This window comes from Rhinichthys klamathensis, unplaced genomic scaffold, assembly GCF_029890125.1.
Source record: "Rhinichthys klamathensis goyatoka isolate OS25496 unplaced genomic scaffold, OSU_Roscu_1.1 h1tg000431l_1, whole genome shotgun sequence".
Lineage (NCBI taxonomy): Eukaryota > Metazoa > Chordata > Actinopteri > Cypriniformes > Leuciscidae > Rhinichthys > Rhinichthys klamathensis.
The window spans coordinates 48,918-71,394 of NW_026606927.1; the positions used below are offsets into that span (position 1 = coordinate 48,918).

The 22,477-nt window shown below is 39.2% G+C and overlaps 1 protein-coding gene across 1 annotated transcript in view; it reads right to left on the reverse strand.

The window, feature by feature from the left end:
- Nucleotides 1–22,477, reverse strand: part of ror2 (receptor tyrosine kinase-like orphan receptor 2) — a 94,707-nt gene that overhangs the window by 11,152 nt on the left and 61,078 nt on the right. Inside the window, exons 2-4 of the mRNA XM_056235858.1 lie at nucleotides 17,888–17,968; nucleotides 2,024–2,311; nucleotides 425–452 (exon numbers count right to left, since the gene is read on the reverse strand). Of these exons, the coding sequence (XP_056091833.1) occupies nucleotides 425–452; nucleotides 2,024–2,311; nucleotides 17,888–17,968 (397 nt within the window). The remainder of the gene's footprint in view (nucleotides 1–424; nucleotides 453–2,023; nucleotides 2,312–17,887; nucleotides 17,969–22,477) is intronic.

Below are 22,477 nucleotides of genomic sequence, written 5' to 3' on the forward strand. Positions count from 1 at the left end.
CTTTTTGTCATGACAAGGTAAATAGAAAGCGAGTAAGAGAAAGAGACACTTACGTAGATCTACCCTTTTGCCATATTTATGTTATAAGAGGACAGCCAGCAAAGAGCTTTAAACTAAACACTAAACTGTTTTTCTATCGTCTCAAACTTCACTTCACACAATTGCAAAGATATCGGATCAATTTTAAGCAGACACGTTTTTTTAAACAACGTGATCCAACTCAAAGTCCTCCCAACATCTGACTCTTTTTGAGAAGAACTCATGAAATGTAGGGCCAAGTGTGCATTTTTGAAAGAGATGAGGCCAATGGGTTGGAATAAACAATTGACCATGTGGAAAATTTACCTTTTATTTACAGAAACAAACACAAAAAGCAGGGAAAAGTGAATGCACACAGAGACAGGCGGACAGAAGCAGTACTTACGGATCTGATCCAGTGGGTGGGGACTGTCCTGTAAAACACAGATAGGAGGAATTACGGACAAGCGTCTTAACATGATCTTCCCTTAGGGAGCAGCTGTTTTCACAAAGCCTAATTTGCCGTTTCAGCTCAAGAGAAGTTGGAGTGTTATTACGCCAAGATGACTTTTCAGAGAAGGCAGGAGGCACGGCGCAAGCGAGCTCCTAAACCTGTCAAAGGCATAATGTGAAATATTGGACGTGCTCCTTGTGGAGAATTTACCGTACGCACATAAAAGGGATTTTTTCCCCCCCAGAAGGAAACAGTGGGAAGTTGTTTCTTAAGAAGAGTCCTAATGCAGGAACACTGAGATTTATGCCGCTGCTTTCCTATAAATATACAGGGATGCCAGGGTGAGATTTGGCGCATATGGTTGTAAAACAGTGCTGCTTTAGTTTGCTCTGTAAATCAAATGGACTCCCCAAATAAGCCAAAAAAGGGTGAACGGGAAAAGAAAACACTAGAGCTACAATACAGAGGAGAACGCACTGATTGTGAGGAAGAGTTATAAAAGTCTGAGAGGAGTTTATAGTGGGATACCACACAGGTATATTTAATTGAGCTGGGTTCATGTGACGCCATCATTCATGGCAATCATTTACAAAAATAACTATGCATTAAAACCAACAAATATCTGCAATGAATGGACATGTGTGCCTTTCAATAAACCTTTCAAAAGTTTAAAGAATGAAATATGCCCAATGATTTCAATGTATTTTTTTTATTATTTAATAGCCAGATTCTGGGTGGAAAAACTACACTACCCATAATCCCGAAGAGAGCTCCACCAATGAGAAAAGCCGCTGTTAACAGCTCAGCAGGGATCCCCCGTCCCATGAAGCATTGCGAATGATGTCACTGAGTCTCAAGGTACAATATACACTAGCTTTCAAAAGTAATCGGTGTGATTTTTTAAGGGTTTTGAAAGAAGTCTCTTTTGCTAAACAAAGAGATCAAAAATCAAACAGTAATATTGTGTTTAAAACAGCTGTTTTCTATGTGAACGTACAGTAAAGTGTAATGTATTCCTGTGATCAAAGCTGAGTTTTCAGCATCATTACTCCAGTCTTCAGTGTCACATGATCCTTCAGAAATCACTCTAATATGATGAAACTCGTCTGATTATCATCAGTGTTGAAAACAGTCGTGCTGCTTCATATTTTTGTGGAATCCTGCTTTTTTTTTTCCAGGATTCTCTGATGTATTGAAAGAACAGCATTTATATGAAACATTTTGTAATGTTATAAATGTCTTTACACTTTTTGTATCATTTTAATTGGTCTTTGCTGAATTAACGGTTGTGTATACAATATATGTATACAACTATATTTGTACATAACTAAATATTTGGCAAAAACCATTTTATGTTCAACAAAGGCATTGTTTTCTCTTTAGATCACTTCATTCGCAATGCTTCATGGAACCTGTAGTTCATTCCCCCTTAAAAAACAATGAAGAAAAACATCATTTTGTAATGTTGGTATTCATTTCAGAACTGTTTTTGGATCACAGATTAAAGGTCTTCAATGAACCAGAATTGGAGTAAAAAAAGCCATCATTTACCCAGTCGCACATATAGCACTCCAGTTGCCGAGATAACTTTGATGGAGTTTGAAGCCACACACTGGTAGTATCCGGTGTCGGTGGTGTCCAGGTCTTGAATGCGGAGCTTGGATCCGGCCTCAGTCTTGCGGATGGAGATCCGGCCCTGCTCCTGCACCACCGGGGCGTCGTTCTTCAGCCAGCGGATGTTGGGCCGCGGGTGGCCCGCTACTTTGCAGTGTAAAGTGGCCGTCTGGCCCTGCACTATAGTTATATTGTTTGGCGGCTCCACAAACTCCAGGAAATAACCTGAGGGAAAAGGGCAAGGAAGGCTGTTAGAGGGGTCAAAGGTGGAGACCCGGAGCATCAATGCAGGCTTAAGAAGAAATCAACCCCCAATCCTCCCTCAGAGGCCTGTGACAGACACCACATTTAGACCGTGAAACCATTTAACATTTCAAATGATGTGTTGGTTTCTGCCTCAGGAAAGAGCACAAGACTCAAGTCTCAAAGAAAAAAAAACATTGTGAATGGAAACAAATTAAGGGCCAGATTTGAGTAACAGCTTGCGCCAGCGCAAACCATCTTTTGCAGTTAAAAAATACTGTCAGTGAAAAATTAGCATTGAAAAGGCATGGATACAGTTATTTCTGTGCCTTGTTGTATATATGCATTTGCTGGAGTTTCCCTTTCAGAGGCAACATTTGGAGGGATTGCAGAAGTCAATGTACTGGTATTTGGTACCACTGGTACTGGTACTGGTACCACTGGTACTGGTACTCTCACGGAGACTTCAGATGCCCCAACACCTGCGATGAGACGACTCGACGCCTGTGAAGAGACGACTCAACGCCGGCGATATGTTATGCCCTAAATTAGTACATGATGACTAACTAACTATATTCTTCTATGTACATTTCTGAAATGCACTTTCTGTAAAGCTGCTTTGAAACAATATGTATTGTGAAAAGCGCTATACAAATAAATTTGAATTGAATTGAATTGAATATTTGCAGCATTATTTAATGCCGAAAAAAGCAGTTTAGTAAATCTGGCCCTAAATATCAATTTTACATCATACATTCACACATTAAAACTGAACAATTTTAGAATGGAATAAATCCGAGGCTGAACAATTAATCAAATCATGATATATCATAGTGCGATTATCAAATTACATAGTGTTAAATAGATGCAATGAACACATTCACAATGCGTTCATTAACACACAGGCAGCTCATTAACACTAGTGTTTTCTGTGTCTCTGAGTGGCAGAAAATACAGCTTTTAGTTTGCAGTAAAACTGCTCTGTAAATAAATGATTCACTGAATAATTCACTCAACCAATCTGTTCAAAGCCACTGAATCATTGAGGAGCAAAACTCCACAACTGTGTGTTACAGTGATCCTGCTGTGGCCAAGTGGCTCGCTTTAAAACTTCATTTGTTGGCAATATGGACCCTGTTCACATGTCCAGTGTTCTCAGATGTTGAGTTTGACATTGGGAAACTACAGCCAGTTTGATTGCTGCGTTCCAGTTCGCTCCAACAGCTAATTGAGAAAAAATAACCATTATAGCATTTCCACAACTCTGGAAAGGAGGAAACGAGTATAGAGACTAATCAAACAGAAGAGGAAAAAATGTCAAATTTACAATCATTCCCTCAGCCGTTGTTTTAGAAACACCTAAAGTGTGTTTCTAAACTAGTTTTTTTGTTATTTGACGTCAAGGTAATACAAAGTATAGTGAAATGTACATTTTAAATAATTGAAAATATTATTTTAAAAAAACGTTGCTAGACTTACAATATGGTCACACTTTAGATTAGAGTCCAGTTCTCACTATTAACCAACTATTAACTATGATTTTGCTTATTAATTGCTTATTAATAGTTAGTAAGGTAGTTGTTAAGTTTAGGTATTGGGTAGATTCATGGATATGTTTTTTAAATAAACAGCACAATATCCTAGTAATATGCATGCTTACAAGCAACTAGTTAATAGTGAGAATTGGACACTAAACTAAAATGTTACTGACCATGTTAATAACTGTGAAAACACATTATCACAGTCTGTGAAAAGAGTCCATTGTTTCTAATATGCCAGTTACTCAATATTAACATTTATTGAAATGTTGTGTAAATGTGGTATCACACAATTGTGCCTCTTCTTACTCCAACAATTTCTCAGAAACCACTATTAGTTGTAATGTGGCATTTTCAAATTAATAACAGACGCTTGGACACTGACATCTTTTGAACTATAGGTTGACAGATCCCGAATCTGCGGCGTAAGAAAGTAGTTCCACAAACAAGAGCTTCTTTTCGACACTACTCGTCTTTGTCTTATTTAAATACCTCTTCCATTTACATAATCTACTTGTTCTATGAACTGATATAAAACTCTGGCTCATGTGATATTGCTTTATTAACAGACTCAACATTTTGTTTGCATGAGCCACTTTGAAGCCGCTCCAGGATTTTTGCTTTCCGACCAAGAATTTTCAATTTGCTACATCACATTTTTGTGTTTGTTTTAGTTGAAGTTTTTGTCTGATTTTTCGAATGGAGAAGATAAACAGGACCGGTCAAGGCCTGACCCCTGCATTAGATGGCAGAGTTTTAAATGAACTACTCAACTCAGGGAAAGCACATCTGGATTAAACAATTCCAGCTTCAGCTCAAAACAAACATCTTCTGTTGAGTGGTCCCATCCTGACAACTGCGGATGAAAGGAATGTCTCAGGAGGGGTTTTGTTTGTTTTGGCAAACCTATGATTTGTAGACCTAAGCAATGTAGCAAACAAACCCTGAAACAGCCATTCATGTTGGGGAGAGCAGAGCTTCGCAAATGTGCAGGACAGGAGTTGATAAAACACCCGAAGATCCTTTCAAAGTAGGACTTATACAATAGATTTTGAATATCGTGGCTACAAGAATTTACAATTACAGTATTAATTGAAATATTAAGTTCGGGGAAAACCGTTCTCGTTTACTTTGTGTTTTCACAACAAAAAATGTTATCGCTCAAAATATGAGTTTAGGGAAGTAGAAACTAGAGTTTGTAACCATTGATTTTGACATTTTGACACGAACGACATGATTTTGTGCGACAGCAGCAGCTACACACGGGCTTTTTTGCTTTATGACAAGTGGCAACCAGCATTAAGGTGCAATAGCGCCGCCTATGTTGGAGGGTCAACCAATATCATTGTGTAATTTTATATAATATCAATATTTAATTTTTGTAATATCACGGTTATCGTCAATTCCGGTATATTGCAAATCCCCTATTTCAAAGACTCTGCAATCTTTCTCTACATCGCCCTTCTTTAACCCTCTGCATTGTAAATCTCTCACATATGTCAATGTCAAGCTAGATAAATGTCTGTCAAGGAAGATTTAGCTTGCCAGTGATTAGGCTAACAATTCTGTTAAAAAACTGTAAAACATGAAAGTGTTCTGCAATCATTTAAGAAATAGGTTCCTATATAGAACTTCTTTGGCATTAAGCATTGTTTAAAATTGATTCAAGGACCCTAGGGCTCATATATGGATCCCCACTGAACCTTTTTTATAAGTAATAACAATTATTTAGTTCAGTTAGAGAACAAACACTACAGTTAAAAGCTGAACACATCTGCTCAATTCAGCGCGAGCCGAACGAGAGTCGCAGCAGGATTCAGATTTCACCTCACCTCACTCTTGACTGACAAGACAATGGCGGAAGATTTGTTTTTAAGCAAGTTCATCATTGTTCTGTTTTGTTGTTGTGTTTATTAAGAATAATAATGAACCCACAATTCAGCAATTGACCGTTCGCAAAGACCCGCCCCCTTTAGTTACTGTTGCTATGTCCGACAAGCTACGCCGCTCTCACACACACCATGTTCTCACACAGTACAGTACATCGCGGAGCAAAGAGGACACTGACAACGCGCTGACAGACAGGACAGACCAGGCTACTTTTGATATGAAACAAAGTCTTATCTTTCAAATTTGGTCATTTTTAAAAGAAATTTAAGCAATAAATACCATTTTGTGGCTCTTTAATGTGTCTGACAGATCGCTGCCTCAGTTAAAGCTGCTGGTGAACCGATCATCTCTTCCTTCTAGTTCATTTATAGCATCAAATAAACATGAATGAACATAAGGAGTGTTGTTTTAACCGCGGAAAGACGTCAGTACACTCAGTTTTTCAAGTTCAAATCCTCCAATGTTAATCTACTAACTCTCCTGACTGCTTTTTCTGACAAAAATGGTGGATTCGGCGGATGGTGGATTATGATTGGTCAGATCGCCTGTCAATCAAACTCCCTGCGAAGGGTCAATTGCCGCACCCGAATTGGCGCTAATTCACCAATTCGCGAAAGTAAAATGCGCATTCATAAGGGTGCGTGTCCACTGGGACTGAGCGAGCGGAGCAATGCAAGCGTTTTCAGTTCATTCCTGGAAGCTCAACTTTTATGGGAATTATTTGAAAACGCTCGTTCTGTTCCGCACCGTTATGAATGCACGTGCGGCCGTGCACATTTTACTTTCGCGTTTACTTCCAAATTAGCGATTTAAAAGCTAGGTGAAAAAGAGGTCTATATATATGGCGATTGTATTGTCAAGGAATGTAGTTAGTTTTAAAACAGCAGTGTCTGGCTCAAGTGAGTCAGAGGCCTCCTCCTCTTCACAAAGACATGAGAGATGACTCGATGGTGTGGATGTGAGAAATGCAACAGCACTGCATGATGGGAAAACAGAGAAAGTGGCAGCAAAAGGGCAAAGAGAAGAGGCAATGGGCCTGGGTAACCTCAGCCTGAACAGTGTGAGCTCATAGCATGTACAGAGCCAGACGGAGCTCAAATAAACAGTCGTGTGCGCAAGAGCCAGACCTCAGCCTTATCAAGCAGACATGAAATGTGCTGCGCTCTTGAACCTGATCTGAGATCATATCTCCACAACCCACAGCCATCATAAGGGTGGTATGCAGCCTTAAATGGGTTGACACGCAGTTGCCAAGTTGTCCAACCCACGCATGAATGATTACAAGAGCAAGTATACAGTTTTTAGGCAACACATCCAAACGTGTGGCCTTTCGAAGTGTATAGTGTGCTCGATACACGCACACTACAAAGATTCATCTTCATCTAGTGTCTGCGCTATTTCTCTCCATAAGTTATGACGGATAAAAATGCCTTGGTACTCTTTTAAACTAGACTTGCGTGTATATCTTCATCCCCTCGCAGAAGCGCTCGTAAACGCAGTCACCTATTGTTGTTGCCTTCTCCAGTATTTAGTTTTTTCGATTGTGAAACAATAGGTGTGTCAGTGTCGACCCCTTCTGGATCAACTAATTAGAGCAAAAAAATTCAACGTGCGTATGGTTGTGGGCCGCATATGGAGGACAAGAGGTTAGAAACATCCCATGATGCACTGTATGAACACCCTAGCCTAGCGAATGGGTTTTCAAACTGGGGTCCGGAGACCCGTAGGGCCGTAAAATAGCAAAATAATAATAATAAATAATTTAAAAATGATATATATAATTTAATAATACAAATTATGTGTAATCTATTATCAGTTATTAATCTCTTAAATAGATTAAATTAGGTTAAACTTTTTTTTTATATATATAAACCAAAGTATGCTTTGGGCTTAAGGCAACTCTAGAAACACCATTCAATTAGGAACAACGTGAAACCATACTGATCCTGAGAGGCAGATAATTCAACAGTCAACAAAAGATGACAGGTATAAGCCAAAACAGCACACACACAGAACACCATCCAAACGAGGCAGCGTTGACAAGATCTGCATCACATCACAGAAGATTTGTAAAGCAACCGAGGCATGAAAGGCCCGTTTGTGTTGCACACCCAAACTGAGAAAGTGAGGAGTAGCTGTAAAAACACAAGCAGCCTGAGAATGAGCGAGTGGTAAAGGCAAGTTGTTACAGGCACTCATAATCGGTGTGGAAACATGAGCGAGGGTGTTGTGATCATGCTCAGATGACGTTCTGAAGACATGACATGATGAGAGAGTCTACTACTGTACATGAGTGTGTTCAGCACCAGTGAAGCACAGCGCTCTCCAAACACCGTCTGTGCCGGCTAGACTTACATTCAGGTAAGGTCAGCATGTTACAACAAGCAGAATGGGAAAATAATATTACACAAGTCCATTATCTCTCATGCATGTGTGCCAGTGCAATTGAATCACTAAACAAAGTACAAGTCTGCACCTATTGCGAAGATGCTAAATTGTACTTGCAATCATGCGGGGTCACAATGTGCTGTGAACAGTACAAAGTAAAGCATTGGTTTGTGCCAGACCAGGGAAAGGGCAAGTTGAAGTAAAACAATAGGAGTTTTGTCCTGTGATTCAAATGTCACCATTATTGAATTAATAATAATAATCACAATAAAAAATAATAATAATAATAATACGACTCAAGTATATATTTCAAATGTTATGCAGTCACTTATGAAAAAAAAACTAAAAAAGCCTTTAAACCTCCTAGATGCCTCTCTCTGCAGCTCCGGTTTGGAAAGTGCGTCTAGCAGGCGAGGTTAAGTGGGTTTGACTATTTGTGGCCGGCCATGATTGGAACGATAAACAGCACAAGCAGTGCTGGCAGGCCACTATAACCCTCCATATAACCAACCTCTGGCCTTCAAACGCTACACTAATAGCTACATTTACATTTTCAATAATTTAAGATGAATAAAGGGGATTTTAAGAGTGAATAAAAGAAAACTTTTTCAAATGCATCACAAAGACAATTTTAAAGATACACCTTTTTTTGTCTAGTTGTTTTCAGTGGATGCTTAAATATAACACTATTTGTAGCAGACGTCGCCAAGTTATTACTGATCAAACATCCCAAATATGTTATTAAAACGATGGAGGAATATGCAGACCTGAAGCCAGCCACCCTTGTGAAAAAGAAGTCACAACAGACTGGGCCGTCTGACCAATCAAAGCAGAGTAGACCAATCACAACAGACTGGGCCATCTGACCAATCAGAGCAGAGTAGACCAATCACAGCAGACTGGGCCATCTGACCAATCAGAGCAGAGTAGACCAATCACAACAGACAGGGCCATCTGACCAATCAAAGCAGAGTAGACCAATCACAGCAGACTGGGCCATCTGACCAATCAGAGCAGAGTAGACCAATCACAACAGACTGGGCCATCTGACCTATCAGAGCAGAGTAGACCAATCACAACAGACTGGGCCATCTGACCAATCAGAGCAGAGTAGACCAATCACAACCGACTGGGCCATCTGACCTATCAGAGCAGAGTAGACCAATCACAACAGACTGGGCCATCTGACCTATCAGAGCAGAGTAGACCAATCACAGCAGACTGGGGCATCTGACCAATCAGAGCAGAGTAGACCAATCACAACAGACTGGGCCATCTGACCAATCAGAGCAGAGTAGACCAATCACAACCGACTGGGCCATCTGACCTATCAGAGCAGAGTAGACCAATCACAACAGACTGGGCCATCTGACCTATCAGAGCAGAGTAGACCAATCACAGCAGACTGGGGCATCTGACCAATCAGAGCAGAGTAGACCAATCACAGCAGACTGGGGCATCTGACCAATCAGAGCAGAGTAGACCAATCACAACAGACTGGGCCATCTGACCAATCAGAGCAGAGTAGACCAATCACAACAGACTGGGCCATCTGACCTATCAGAGCAGAGTAGACCAATCACAACAGACTGGGCCGTCTGACCAATCAGAGCAGAGTAGACCAATCACAACAGACTGGGCCATCTGACCAATCAGAGCAGAGTAGACCAATCACAACCGACTGGGCCATCTGACCTATCAGAGCAGAGTAGACCAATCACAACAGACTGGGCCATCTGACCTATCAGAGCAGAGTAGACCAATCACAGCAGACTGGGGCATCTGACCAATCAGAGCAGAGTAGACCAATCACAGCAGACTGGGGCATCTGACCAATCAGAGCAGAGTAGACCAATCACAACAGACTGGGCCATCTGACCAATCAGAGCAGAGTAGACCAATCACAGCAGACTGGGGCATCTGACCAATCAAAGCAGAGTAGACCAATCACAACAGACTGGGCCGTCTGACCAATCAGAGCAGAGTAGACCAATCACAACAGACTGGGCCATCTGACCAATCAGAGCAGAGTAGACCAATCACAACCGACTGGGCCATCTGACCTATCAGAGCAGAGTAGACCAATCACAACAGACTGGGCCATCTGACCTATCAGAGCAGAGTAGACCAATCACAGCAGACTGGGGCATCTGACCAATCAGAGCAGAGTAGACCAATCACAGCAGACTGGGGCATCTGACCAATCAGAGCAGAGTAGACCAATCACAGCAGACTGGGGCATCTGACCAATCAGAGCAGAGTAGACCAATCACAGCAGACTGAGCCATCTGACCAATCAGAGCAGAGTAGACCAATCACAGCAGACTGGGGCATCTGACTAGGGGTGGGCGATATGGCAAAAATATCATATCACGATTTTTTCAGGAAAATCACGATTCACGATTTTATCACGATTCTTTTTTTATGTTGGTCTTACTATTTTGCAAGTGGCTGAGCATTACAGCCAAACTAATGTCCCTATTTTAAAAAAGCCTTATAGGTAACAAAATATAAAATAAAAAAGAATGGCAGACATTTAGGCCAAAGTGGCGAAGATAAAAATCGTTGTCATTATTTTCTTTGTTATTAAAAATTAAGAACAAAGATACACATTAGACATACACAGGAGTGGTAAAAGTACTCAAAAGTTATACTCGAGTAAAAGTATATATACCTAAATAAAAAATTACTCCAGTAAAAGTAGCAAGTCCTCCATTCAAACATCACTTGAGTAAAAGTACAAAAGTATCCGATTTAAAACGTACTTAAGTACCGAAAGTAAAAAGTAAATATTCAAATTAACTGTAAATATCAATAGGCAGATCAATAGTTTTGGTAGTGATATGCAATGTTTTATTTGAACAGATGATACGATTAGATACTGCAATTAACAATTTGTTAGCTAGCTGTTTACAAGGCACATTTTAATATGAAATCACCTGGCTAACAATAGTAACATTAAAGTAACACCAGGTTACTTTTGCTCTCGGGGTGGGGTCCCCCTACAGTTGGGAAACAGTATTGTCCTCTAGACCTCTACTACTGTCGTAAACTCTGTCATCCTACATGCACGTGCAATTGTTGACAACCACGATAGCCCTGAACACTGTAGGAGGAGGTCACATGCAGGTGTTCTGCTTGCGTCGCGTGTGAAATGTCTTCATCCCAGGTACAGTGGCATATATTTCAGCATGTCATATGAATATAATTTCATGGGTTTTATTTTTTTCTAACGACAAATGATCGCGATGATCACGTTTACAAGCCAGCGTCATTATAGTAGCCTAGTCTATTGGTTACCGTTTTACTGGATCTATATGATACTTCAATGCAATGTTTGAGTGGTAGATAATAACCATATATCGTCAATATTATAATATCAAGCTACCATAAATGAATCTGCAAATTTTACAAATCGATTTGCATTATAGCTTGAGGCAAGACAAATAAACAAATATCACTGACATGTTAGGTATCCTAAAATATGATTTTGTACATCTTATATATTTACTTGCAAGAATGTAGCCCCTACCAAACTTGTACAAGCCGTTTAGACATAGGCTTTCATTTGACTTTTTGTTTTGTTTTTTGCCAAGTCTGCATCGGTCGGGCACCCCTCCTCCTCCTTCAGCTCACGCCAGCGAGAAAATGCTGGCCCAATTCTGTTCTGCCTTTAACGCGATCACTTTCTCTTTTTCTCTTTTTGCTTTGCTCCGATAAAACCTTTGCTTTCTTGTTTTTCTGTGCTGCTTCGGCCATGACTATAACATTTGGCTCGCACGTCCGATTTTAAGGAAGTGGGGGTGGTGGTGGAAGTGACGTATATGCCGTAAAGCAGTCGAATTTTGTAGTTCTCTTTGTTCGCCGGTTACTACCCGAAACCCGAAGTTTAAAAGTACGATTAAAAACGCTACAGACCCCGTCAGGCTATGGCAGACGTGTCATTCAACCTATTGTAAGTCGATGTACCATCACAAGAGACTTGGAAATATATTATGAAGGTTGAAAAGTTACCTGGTGTTACTTTAAAGCAACACTAAAGAACTTTTCCTCTGCGGTCCCCCTACAGGTTAGAAGCGGCATTATCCGTTACCGCTGTCATAAATAATTTAGCCTACCGCAGTCTACTGTCGCACGCATGCTCGCTGTTTATCCACTGTTTATCCAGCACCGGCTTTAGAGTGAACGTTGTCCAATTGTAACGCTTGCCGTAATGCAAGTCAAATTTGTAGTTTTCTTATGTCTCATTCGAACTACAGAAACGCGACCCGATCTGGCAAACTTACATAGTGTCTTCTAGCAGATATAGGACCACAAAGCGAAGGCAGAAGTGCCCTTCAGCCTGTTACGACTTGATGAACCGCTGAAACGATTTTGGAAACATTATTTTAAGGTAAAAAATCTTCTTTAGTGTTGCTTTAACGTCAACTCACCTCAATATGTTTTCTCAGATTTGAGGGTGAAGTTTTGAATGCTGAAATTTAATTCACCCGTGGCAGGCAAAGAAGACATTTCAGCCGATATTAATCTCCCTTGACTTCAGTGAATTCGAACATATCATTGATATATGGCCATGAGTGATCCCTGTCGGAAATCTTGGGATCATTGCTGGCAGCGAGAGCTGCACCTTCACCGGTTTCTGCAGTCAATGGCGAACTGACTGCTATGTGAGCGTATGCTAGCAAAGAGCTTGCGCGTTCTTTTTTTCAAAAGAAAAACAAGTTTTTCATTGGTTTGGAAAGCCAGTGTAATAAATACTTGGAGCGGTCATGGGGAAATGTATTGGAGTAAAAAGTAAACTTTGTCTTTAAAATTGTAGTGGAGTAAAAGTGAAAGTAGATGCAAATAAAACATACTCAAGTAAAGTACAGATCCCCGAAAAAAATACTTAAGTAAAGTAACAAAGTATTTTTACTTCATTACTTACCACCACTGGACATACACAACTTAATATACAAACGAAATAAACAATGCTTTATTTTTTTAACTACAATAGGTGTATTTAAGCATTGAAGAAAGTAATTAGGCTAAATGAACAAATACGAAAATAAAACACAACAGACTTCACTGTATAAATTATACATTGAGAACTTTAATAGAAGCTTTAATAAGAATCAGTCAAGAGAAGTGAGTGATTTCCTCTTTGTGTTTTGTTGTTTTATTAACATTAAAGGGATAGTTCTCCCAAAAAAATGTAATGGTCATCATTTGCTCTCTCAAGTTGTTTTAAACCCAAATAAATGTCTTTCTTCTGTTGAAAATAAAAGTTACTTGGAAGAATGTGGCTAACCAAACAAACAGTTGATGTACCCCAGTGACTTCCATAGTATATTTAAGCACAAGAAAGAAATTAATACAGGTTTGGAACAACATTAGAGTAAGTAAATGATGACAGAATTTTTATTTTTGGGTGAACTATCTCTTTAAGGACAAGCGGCAGCATATTTACTATTAGGATACTGTCTCTTTAAGAGCTGTATGCGAGTGATGCGACGCGTCTAATGTACACGCATTTGATAAGAAGATTTTCTCTGTTTGCTTTCACTTTAGTCATAACCAACTTTGTTTAAGTAAACCTTGTGTGTATTTGACCGTATTAGCGCAATAAGACTCGAAAGATAACTTTAACTGTCAGACAGGCTTTTAGTGTCTGTGAGCGTCGCGTATACACGCTCAGAAAAGCGCATGTTAGAACAGCGCATCAGCACGTAAATGACATGTTTAACCAGCAAGACTTTAAAGCACATGCAAATAATGAACTTTTGTGAATTGCAGTGTCCCGTGAACGTGAGTGTAACTCTACCTCTGCGTTAACGTGATGTGAATGTACGTCGCGTTGTACAGTATGTGTTGAGATGAAGGCGCCAGAACTGAACTGATGGAATGCACGATACTACGATATTTCTTCAAAAGCAGATTGTGGAGACATTTTAATCGTCCACGATCAAAAACCGTGATATCGCACACCCCTACATCTGACCAATCAGAGCAGAGTAGACCAATCACAACAGACTGGGTCATCTGACCAATCAGAGCAGAGTAGACCAATCACAACAGACTGGGTCATCTGACCAATCAGAGCAGAGTAGACCAATCACAACAGACTGAGTCATCTGACCAATCAGAGCAGAGTAGACCAATCACAACAGACTGGGCCATCTGACCAATCAGAGCAGAGTAGACCAATCACAGCAGACTGGGTCATCTGACCAATCAGAGCAGAGTAACTCGCAGAGAGGAGGGATTTAGAGAGACTGATTAATCCGACGAGTCGTTTGAGAATCATTGAAAAATGTGGTGATATGCAATGTATATTATTAGAAAATGAAAGTGTTTTTTTTACCTTTGAAGCATGTAAACCTGTTTTAAGATATAGTTTACATTTTTTTTTATTTAAGATAAGATTTGTGATCTTTTTTGCGAACGGCAGCAAATGTGTATCAACTCAAAATGATGGAGCAGTCATATTTATTTTCATTGAGTTCATTACTGGGAGCAATTTTGACAAGTTCAGAGCATCTATTAATATGCGTTTATGAAACCTGTGCCATTAAATCATGCACCATTTAAATGAGAATATACAATTAATTATACCATAATTGTATTGAGTGGTGATTTTTATTGAATCATGAAATCTGTATCGATACCCAGCCTTACTTGAAATGTTTAGAGATTTGTGGCATTATAAACTGGTGGACCAGCAAGATCTATTGTGGGAAGAGCTAACCAGCATAACGCTTCTACAACACACACCACATAACTAACTAAATGTCCTGTCGAGGAACACTGTTAACAGCCACAACTGCACAACACATTCGAATATGGAGATTTAATATGCGCTTTATTGGTTTAGAGACGCTGCCCTTCATACACACACTCACTCTCCTGAACCATCACTGCCTCCTCTCGTCCCCAGACCCCTTGGTCCCATGGCCAACACAAATACGGAGAGAAGAAACACACACACACACACTCCTGCTCCACACACACACACACTCTTTTAAAGGGATACTCCACTTTTTTTTGGAAATAGGCTCATTTTACAACTCCCCCAGAGTTAAACTGTTGAGTTTTACCGTTTTTGAATCCATTCAGCCAATCTCCGGTTCTGGCGGTACCACTTTTAGCATAGCTTAGCATACATCACTGAAGTGGACATGCCATTAGCATTTCTAAAAAAAAAATGACCAAAGAGTTTCGATATTTTTCCTATTTTAAACTTGACTCTTCTGTAGTTACATCGTGCACTAAGACCGACGGAAAATGTAAAGGAAAAATATCGAAACTCTTTGGTCATTTTTTTTTTGAGAAATGCTAATGGTCTTGTCCACTTCAGTGATGTATGCTAAGCTATGCTAAAAGTGGTACCGCCAGAACCGGAGATCGGCTGAATGGATTCAAAAACGGTAAAACTCAACAGTTTACCTCTGGGGGAGTTGTAAAATGAGCCTATTTCCAAAAAAAGTGGAGTATCCCTTTAAGTTCGACGTCAATGCTAATGTATCATTTATCATTTGTATTTTGTATGACCAAAAGAAACAAGCGACCCGAACTACAAGTGTGAACACAACCTCTGAACGATTCTTCCCCAGCTGGTGAATGATAAACACATTGCCAGCCAATCAGAATCCACGTGACTTTAAAGAGCTGGAGCTTAAAGCAGCAGGGTCGCACTTATACAGCAATTAACCGAATGTCAGCGCTCATTAGTGTGGACGGACGCTATATCGTTATCGTTCTTGGTGTAAAAAGGTCTAAAAGCCAATCAGAACATCAGATGTGTAATATACAGCTATGTGAGTGGGATTTTTCTCCAAAGATATTTCATAGTGGGAGGAGCTAACTATCATGACGCTTAAACTATAGAGGGTATGCGCATGACGTCACTGTCGGCCGAGTGAATGCAGTCACGCCCACAAGTGGCGAAAAGACTGAGCGCCAGCATTTGTTTTCAGTGTGAATGCCGTGAAAATCACACAAAACACATCTAAAACGGGAAAGAGCTTTGCGATTGACTGTACAACTAGATTTGACCAGAAATCTGAGGTACTGTATATTTTTACAGACTGCAAAAAGCTACAGAACAGACTATATTCTGCATAATTGGATGTTTTTAAATAAACACTGACAAAAAACTATACAAGTTTTAGGGCTGGACGATATGATGATATACAGTATAACATTAATGTAAGTGATCACTCGGATTTAGACCTATCTATATTGTATTTATATAAAATGTTTACAGGCAAATTGTCTTCATTTATTTCCCCGGCATCGAAATCAGGCACATATAAATGTCAGGAAACACGATTCCTGGCTGCATGTCAATATCCATGGATCACTGGATCTTTGATAAGTTGTAAGGAACACTATCGAGTCCAACTTTTAGTTTAACCCTTTAAGTGTCACCCCCCTTTTTTTGAATATACATGAAAATGCACATTTCGAACTTAAATGGTTGTAATTCAAGAATGCTTTGGAATATAGACGTAAGATTGATCTTGTTTTAAAGAAGACATTTGGCAGATTTTTGTAGAAGTGAAATAAATTAAGAAAGTGAAACAGAAAAAAAGTTATAGAAGTTTGAGTTTATGAAAATGTACAATGTAAAAAATTTAATTATTCATATTTTATATAAAATACATATTTTCAAAACCTGGGCGATTCTAAAACTGCAAAAAAAATCAAAGCCAAAAATCTGAACAAGTTGTGTTTCAAATTTTAGGTTGATATCTCAAAAAATGAACTTTCAGTAAGATTTTGTTTGGGCGCAGTACCAAACTTTTTCACTAGATGACAACCAGACTCCATTACTGCCCATATAAGGGCGCCTCCATTTCCATATGTGTTTTGAGTGATATGAACCATTATTTCCACAATTTTCATACAATTTATGAAGTAGACATCCTATTCAGAAGTAATATGAGAAGTTTGGCAGATTTTGATATGATTTCAACCTCTAAGAAACATAAAAAGAACACGCATGTGCGTTTTAGCTTCCTGCCACATCATATAATTTTTTTCTTTATATAAAAAAAAAATTCAGACCTTTTTTTTTTTAAATAATTGAATGGATGCTATCTTTTGAACTCTTGGCATGAAAACAAACTGAGGTTTCTACCCTTCTTTCATGATTTTTCATGTTCATCACTATTTCAAAATAAAGGTCTAAGAGTATGAAAATATTATTGTTGCAAATTGATAAATTACGGCTCCTCTGTAATTTATTTTGAAAATCAATCACCAAATATGGAAACTAGAGATTGTAAGCTTTCAAATGATATATAGTTTGTCAAGATTAGTTTAGGTTTAGTATAGGATATTACTGTTTTAAAAATGTAAAGGATTTGGGCCCGTGACACTTAAGGGGTTAAACTGATAATATTTTGTTTTACTCGCGTTTTCGCAGTTTCCCCTATTAACTCCAGTCACGCAGCAGCTCTTCTGCCACTCAGTCCGGCTGAGGGGGGCGTGTTCCCGCGGGGAAGTGACGTTAATGCATTCCCTCTATACAGAAATTGAGCATCAGTAAATAACCACAGAATTCGCATTTTGGGGCAAACTTTTGATTTGAATTTTCCAAATTGGGATTGTGACGTCAAATGTAAATGAAATGAAACTGCACCGAATATGTACAGAACATGTTCATTAAAAGGCCATATAAATCCACAGTGTTAGTGTGAGCCGGACACTGGAGGAGTTATCTCGGGATGAGGGGTAGCGGGGTCTTGTGCGTCTGTACCTTCAGCTGTCGGCAGTCCTCCGCTCTGGGCCTCAGCGAGAGCCTCGGCCTCTCCAGACTCCGGCGGGGTCACATCGGGCGCTGCGGGACAGAGAGCAGACTGTGAGTCCTGCGCCGACATAACCAGCCAATCACAAGGAGATGCGCTCTCAAGTTACAGTCAAATACTCTGCCCGTCTCATCAGAGTATTCAATTATGAAACTTTAGCATCTGTTCTGATAAACACAGTGGAAGTAGTTCGTAATTATAGAATATTTACAATACAAATACACAACAACAACATATTAGAATTCAATAAATAGGTTATTAAAAAAACACAAATATGCAGTTCACACCATGACTTGATACCTTTTCTACATAGTCAATAACTGAATTAAGTATTTTTGTGAGGCATATCAAATCAAAAGCGGTGTAATACAGAATAAACCAATATGAATACAAGACGTTGGCATGTTCATTTTTAAACTTTGTTTTTTTATTTAAGATTTCTTCTTTTCCTCTTGGATCACATTTTGCACTAACAAAAAGAAAATATGAGTAAGAAAACCTCAGACTGAGAGTAAGGGTCTCCACACTGGAAAATTCCCGTTATCCTAGATGTTCTGCAAGCAAACGCAGCTGAGGCGGGCATGTTTCATCTAAAACAGTTCATCCTGCATCATATTTATCATAACCCCTCTGGAGATCAGATTGCCGCTGACGCTGTGGTGTCGGAGATGCTACATGAAGACCCTACATTTAGTAATCTCACAGCCAACAGGAGTGGAGTTTAGATGGTAACGTGTTTAACAAGCTCACTGTATGCGGTTACGGGCAAATTACAGCCTTGTTTAACAGTGTGAAATGACTTCCTTCTGAGACTGAAAACATCGTGAGAGCCATTACATATGAGAAACATAGAGCATAATTCATGCTCCGTTAACATAATGTTGCAATTACTTATGTTTCATCTGTTCCAATAAATTAAATTGTGGGTTTTTTTTTCATAATGGCCAAATTATCCTCAAATAAAAGAGATGAGAATGTGTGTTGAAAACCACTTTATACATGCTATAAACAGCTGGTCTAGTAGTGCTGTAGTGGAGTTGTGTTCCAGCTGAACCATTAGTGTGTGATTAGGGCTCATCCACACAGTCCTAACAAACACGCCACATGGAAGACATTAGATGGGTCATATTTCACCCCAAACGCACTGCAATACAGTCATGGAAATGATCCCATCCCGTTTCTGTTTATACATTGATGCATTGTGGTAGTAAAGCAATCGGATTGAGGGTTTGGGTGTGTGTAAAGCTGCCAAAAGACACGTCATCAAACTATTTATGCAAAATATACATGAACTATTTAACATTTATCTGAGCTAACACAAAGAACTGCAAAGATTAGGAGGATCCTGATGAAGCTGATGACTCTCCTAAACAAACATTGATTCTTTAAGACTTTAAACTCTGTCTATTTTATGCCATCTTGAATAATTATCTGCCATCACACACACACACACACCAGGGGAAGAACCCACACCAGGGTTTAAAAAACACATTTTTCTTGTAGTTTAGAAGTTTAATTCACCTATAAATTATTTTAAACACTCCAATGCCTGAAACTCTTGCGCAATCCGAAGGCATGAATCACATAACATAAATGGATGCTTTCTGAATGTACACATTTATTAAGAATCCATTAGTGGATTATTACGCAGCAGAACTGCTCTGGAAAGGCATTATCACAAGAGCATATTTCTTGCTCAACTGGGGCCGGTTTCACAAAGCTATTTTAGACCGGTCTATAGTGTTACACAAGTCTAAAATTTGCTCATAGACTAGTCTAATGCAAGTTAGACTGTTTCACAAAAATAAAGACTGACTTAATTTAGACCAAAAAAATTAGACACCTTTCCCCCAGGCTAACTCAAGTGTAAGACTCTGTTACCTTGGCAACCAGCAGCAACAATCAGTTACACTACAAACAAACAGCCGAAAGAAAAGGGAAAATTTACCATTTACCATTACCATTTATATCCATCACCATTCCAGTGTCTTTAAGTTTCTCTTGGGGTCCTCCTCCCGCTTTTGGATATTTCCTCTTAAATATTTCTTTTTTTGGCATGTTGTACCATGTTTTTGTATCTTTTCTGTGCGTCTTTAAGGCTCCGCTCAACGGTCGGAGTAACGCTGTTAACTGTCGCAGCAATCTTTGTCCAAATTAAACATGTCTTCTTGTTACTACATTCTCCTCTAAATTTCCCCAGTAGTATGTTCTTGTAACTGTTAAACTCCTCCAACACACACATCTCCCGCTGGGGTAAACTGCACTGAGCGGTTGAATGCGCTTACTCGATCCACCATGTTTTTTGTTTTGAAAAGTGTCTTATTGTACCCAGAATGCATTGCAGTGTAGTCCTACTTAAGATAGTCAGAGTCTTCAGTGCTTTGTGCAACGGTCTGATGTAGATGTCTATCTGAAGTCTATCTACTATATCTAAGCCATAGTCAAAGTCTATCTTTGTGAAACCATGTGAAATTCAAAATACTCCTGCACTATCAAACACAATAAAAAAAAAAAGTTTTAATTTGTCATAATTTAGATGGTCACATCTCGTCTCCCCATAAATGAGAAACTATTCCGATAAAGTTGTAATAATCTTTCTAACTCTATGAGAGGGATATCGTCACCACAGCTATAAATAACGACACAGAGGAATGATATCGTTGGACTCACTATTAGAATGATATTTTTTTTCAGCTGATGAACGATAAATATATTTACATCCAATCAGAATCCACTCGCCTTCAAAGAGCTTGCTTACAATAAACTGAACGTTATCACCGGTTGGTCTGGACGTTAAAGCTGCAGTCCGTAGCTTTTCCTCTTTGTCGCCATCTCTGTTTGAAGTCTGCAATTGCAGTCATTCGCGGAATTATTAATTTTATGTGAGTTGTACATCGGCATGAAACAGCGCGGATGAACACAATGTTGTGAGGAGAGTGCGGGTCGCGGCTGTCGGTCACAGCGCCGGTGTGGATAACTGGCATTCAGAATCACACATTCTACTTTTTGGAAGTACAGGATGACCAACATAAGAATTTTCACCAGAAAATGTCATCTGAACAAGTAAGTAACATTCACTTTTGTTCAGATCAACTACAGGAAAATGCATTGATTGCACTGCAGTAAATCGCGCTGATTAAATCTAACGATTGCTTATCATGTCGAACCGTGCAAATTATACTTTGTTCTCAAATTGTTCATGTTAACAACATCAGCATTGCGTGACTAATGTTAAATTTAATGTGTTTTATGGTTACCTGTGTAGTTCAGAATTCATATTCTCCATAATAGCAAAACGAGAAAGGCACAACAAAGGAAACTCCATAACTGTGTGAATTAAGAAAACGTACTGTTACACGATTGAACTATTGAAATGTCTTACTTGTCCAGCAGAAAAAAGCGTCTCTTCTTCCGTTTCGAACCCCTTCAAAACACGGAGTTCACGCACCAAACGCCCTGCCTATGTTCCTTGTGTTCGCATGAGACGGTTTCTGTCTTTCTCTAGCCACTTTAAATCCGAAGTACGAAGTCTTTTGGGTTTTATAACGGGTGAATCTCCAGTTGACACTGATTATTGTTGTTTGGATCTTTCTGGATGCCATAAGTTTAATCATGTAAAGTGCTGCGAGAAAAGCCTATACATCTAAACATCTCGTCACGCGCAGTATAGCCGGCTAGCCGAGACTCTTCTTTATGTGTACGGGTGTGACGTAATGACGCAAAGACATGCTCGAATTTCCCGCGGAAACCCACCAGTACCACTGGAATTAAAATCATTATTACAAGCTAACCGTTTTGAATCGAGCTACGGCAAGCAGGTAGTTTTGAACACTGGCTGAATATGTTTTTTTTTTTTAAATAATTATTTTGGATTATTTTTAACTTGAAAAAAGTTACGGACAGCAGCTTTAATATAGTTATCGTTCTTAGTGTACACTAGTCTTAAGTCACTCAGTCAATGTAAATAATTAGGCAGATCTGTGCAGTGAAACTCTGAGGACAGCTTATTATGCAGAAAGATAAGGCTTGCCTCCATTTGTGTAGAACCACAATTACAGTTGTGTTTATGAAAACCATTCATTTAATTTGTAAAAAATGAAAAGCACATGTAGTTTAGCACCTCTGAGCGCTGAACAGGTGTTTCCGCTCTCCAATAACGTGCAGGAGGATTTGTGGTCTTGGAACAGCCAAAGGCACAATAAAGTCAATAATTAGGCTGACTTTGGCAAGTTGTGGGAGCAAACTGAGATGAATATATGAATAAGCATGTCATTTGAAAGCAAGGCAATTTACATGCACACTGACTGACAAATAAAGACCAAGTTGATCATTTAGGTTTAATAATTTTTTTATCAAATTATAATAAATTCACAAATCCATCTATTACTGGTTTTGAGCTTGCTTAAATTTGCTCTCTGCTAATCGCCTCATTCGACTCATCATTTGTTGCAACAATCATGCTACTAACTAAATAAAAATTATATTGCTTTAAAAAATGAATAATATTATTATTTTTACCTTGAAATACATTCTTCAATCAA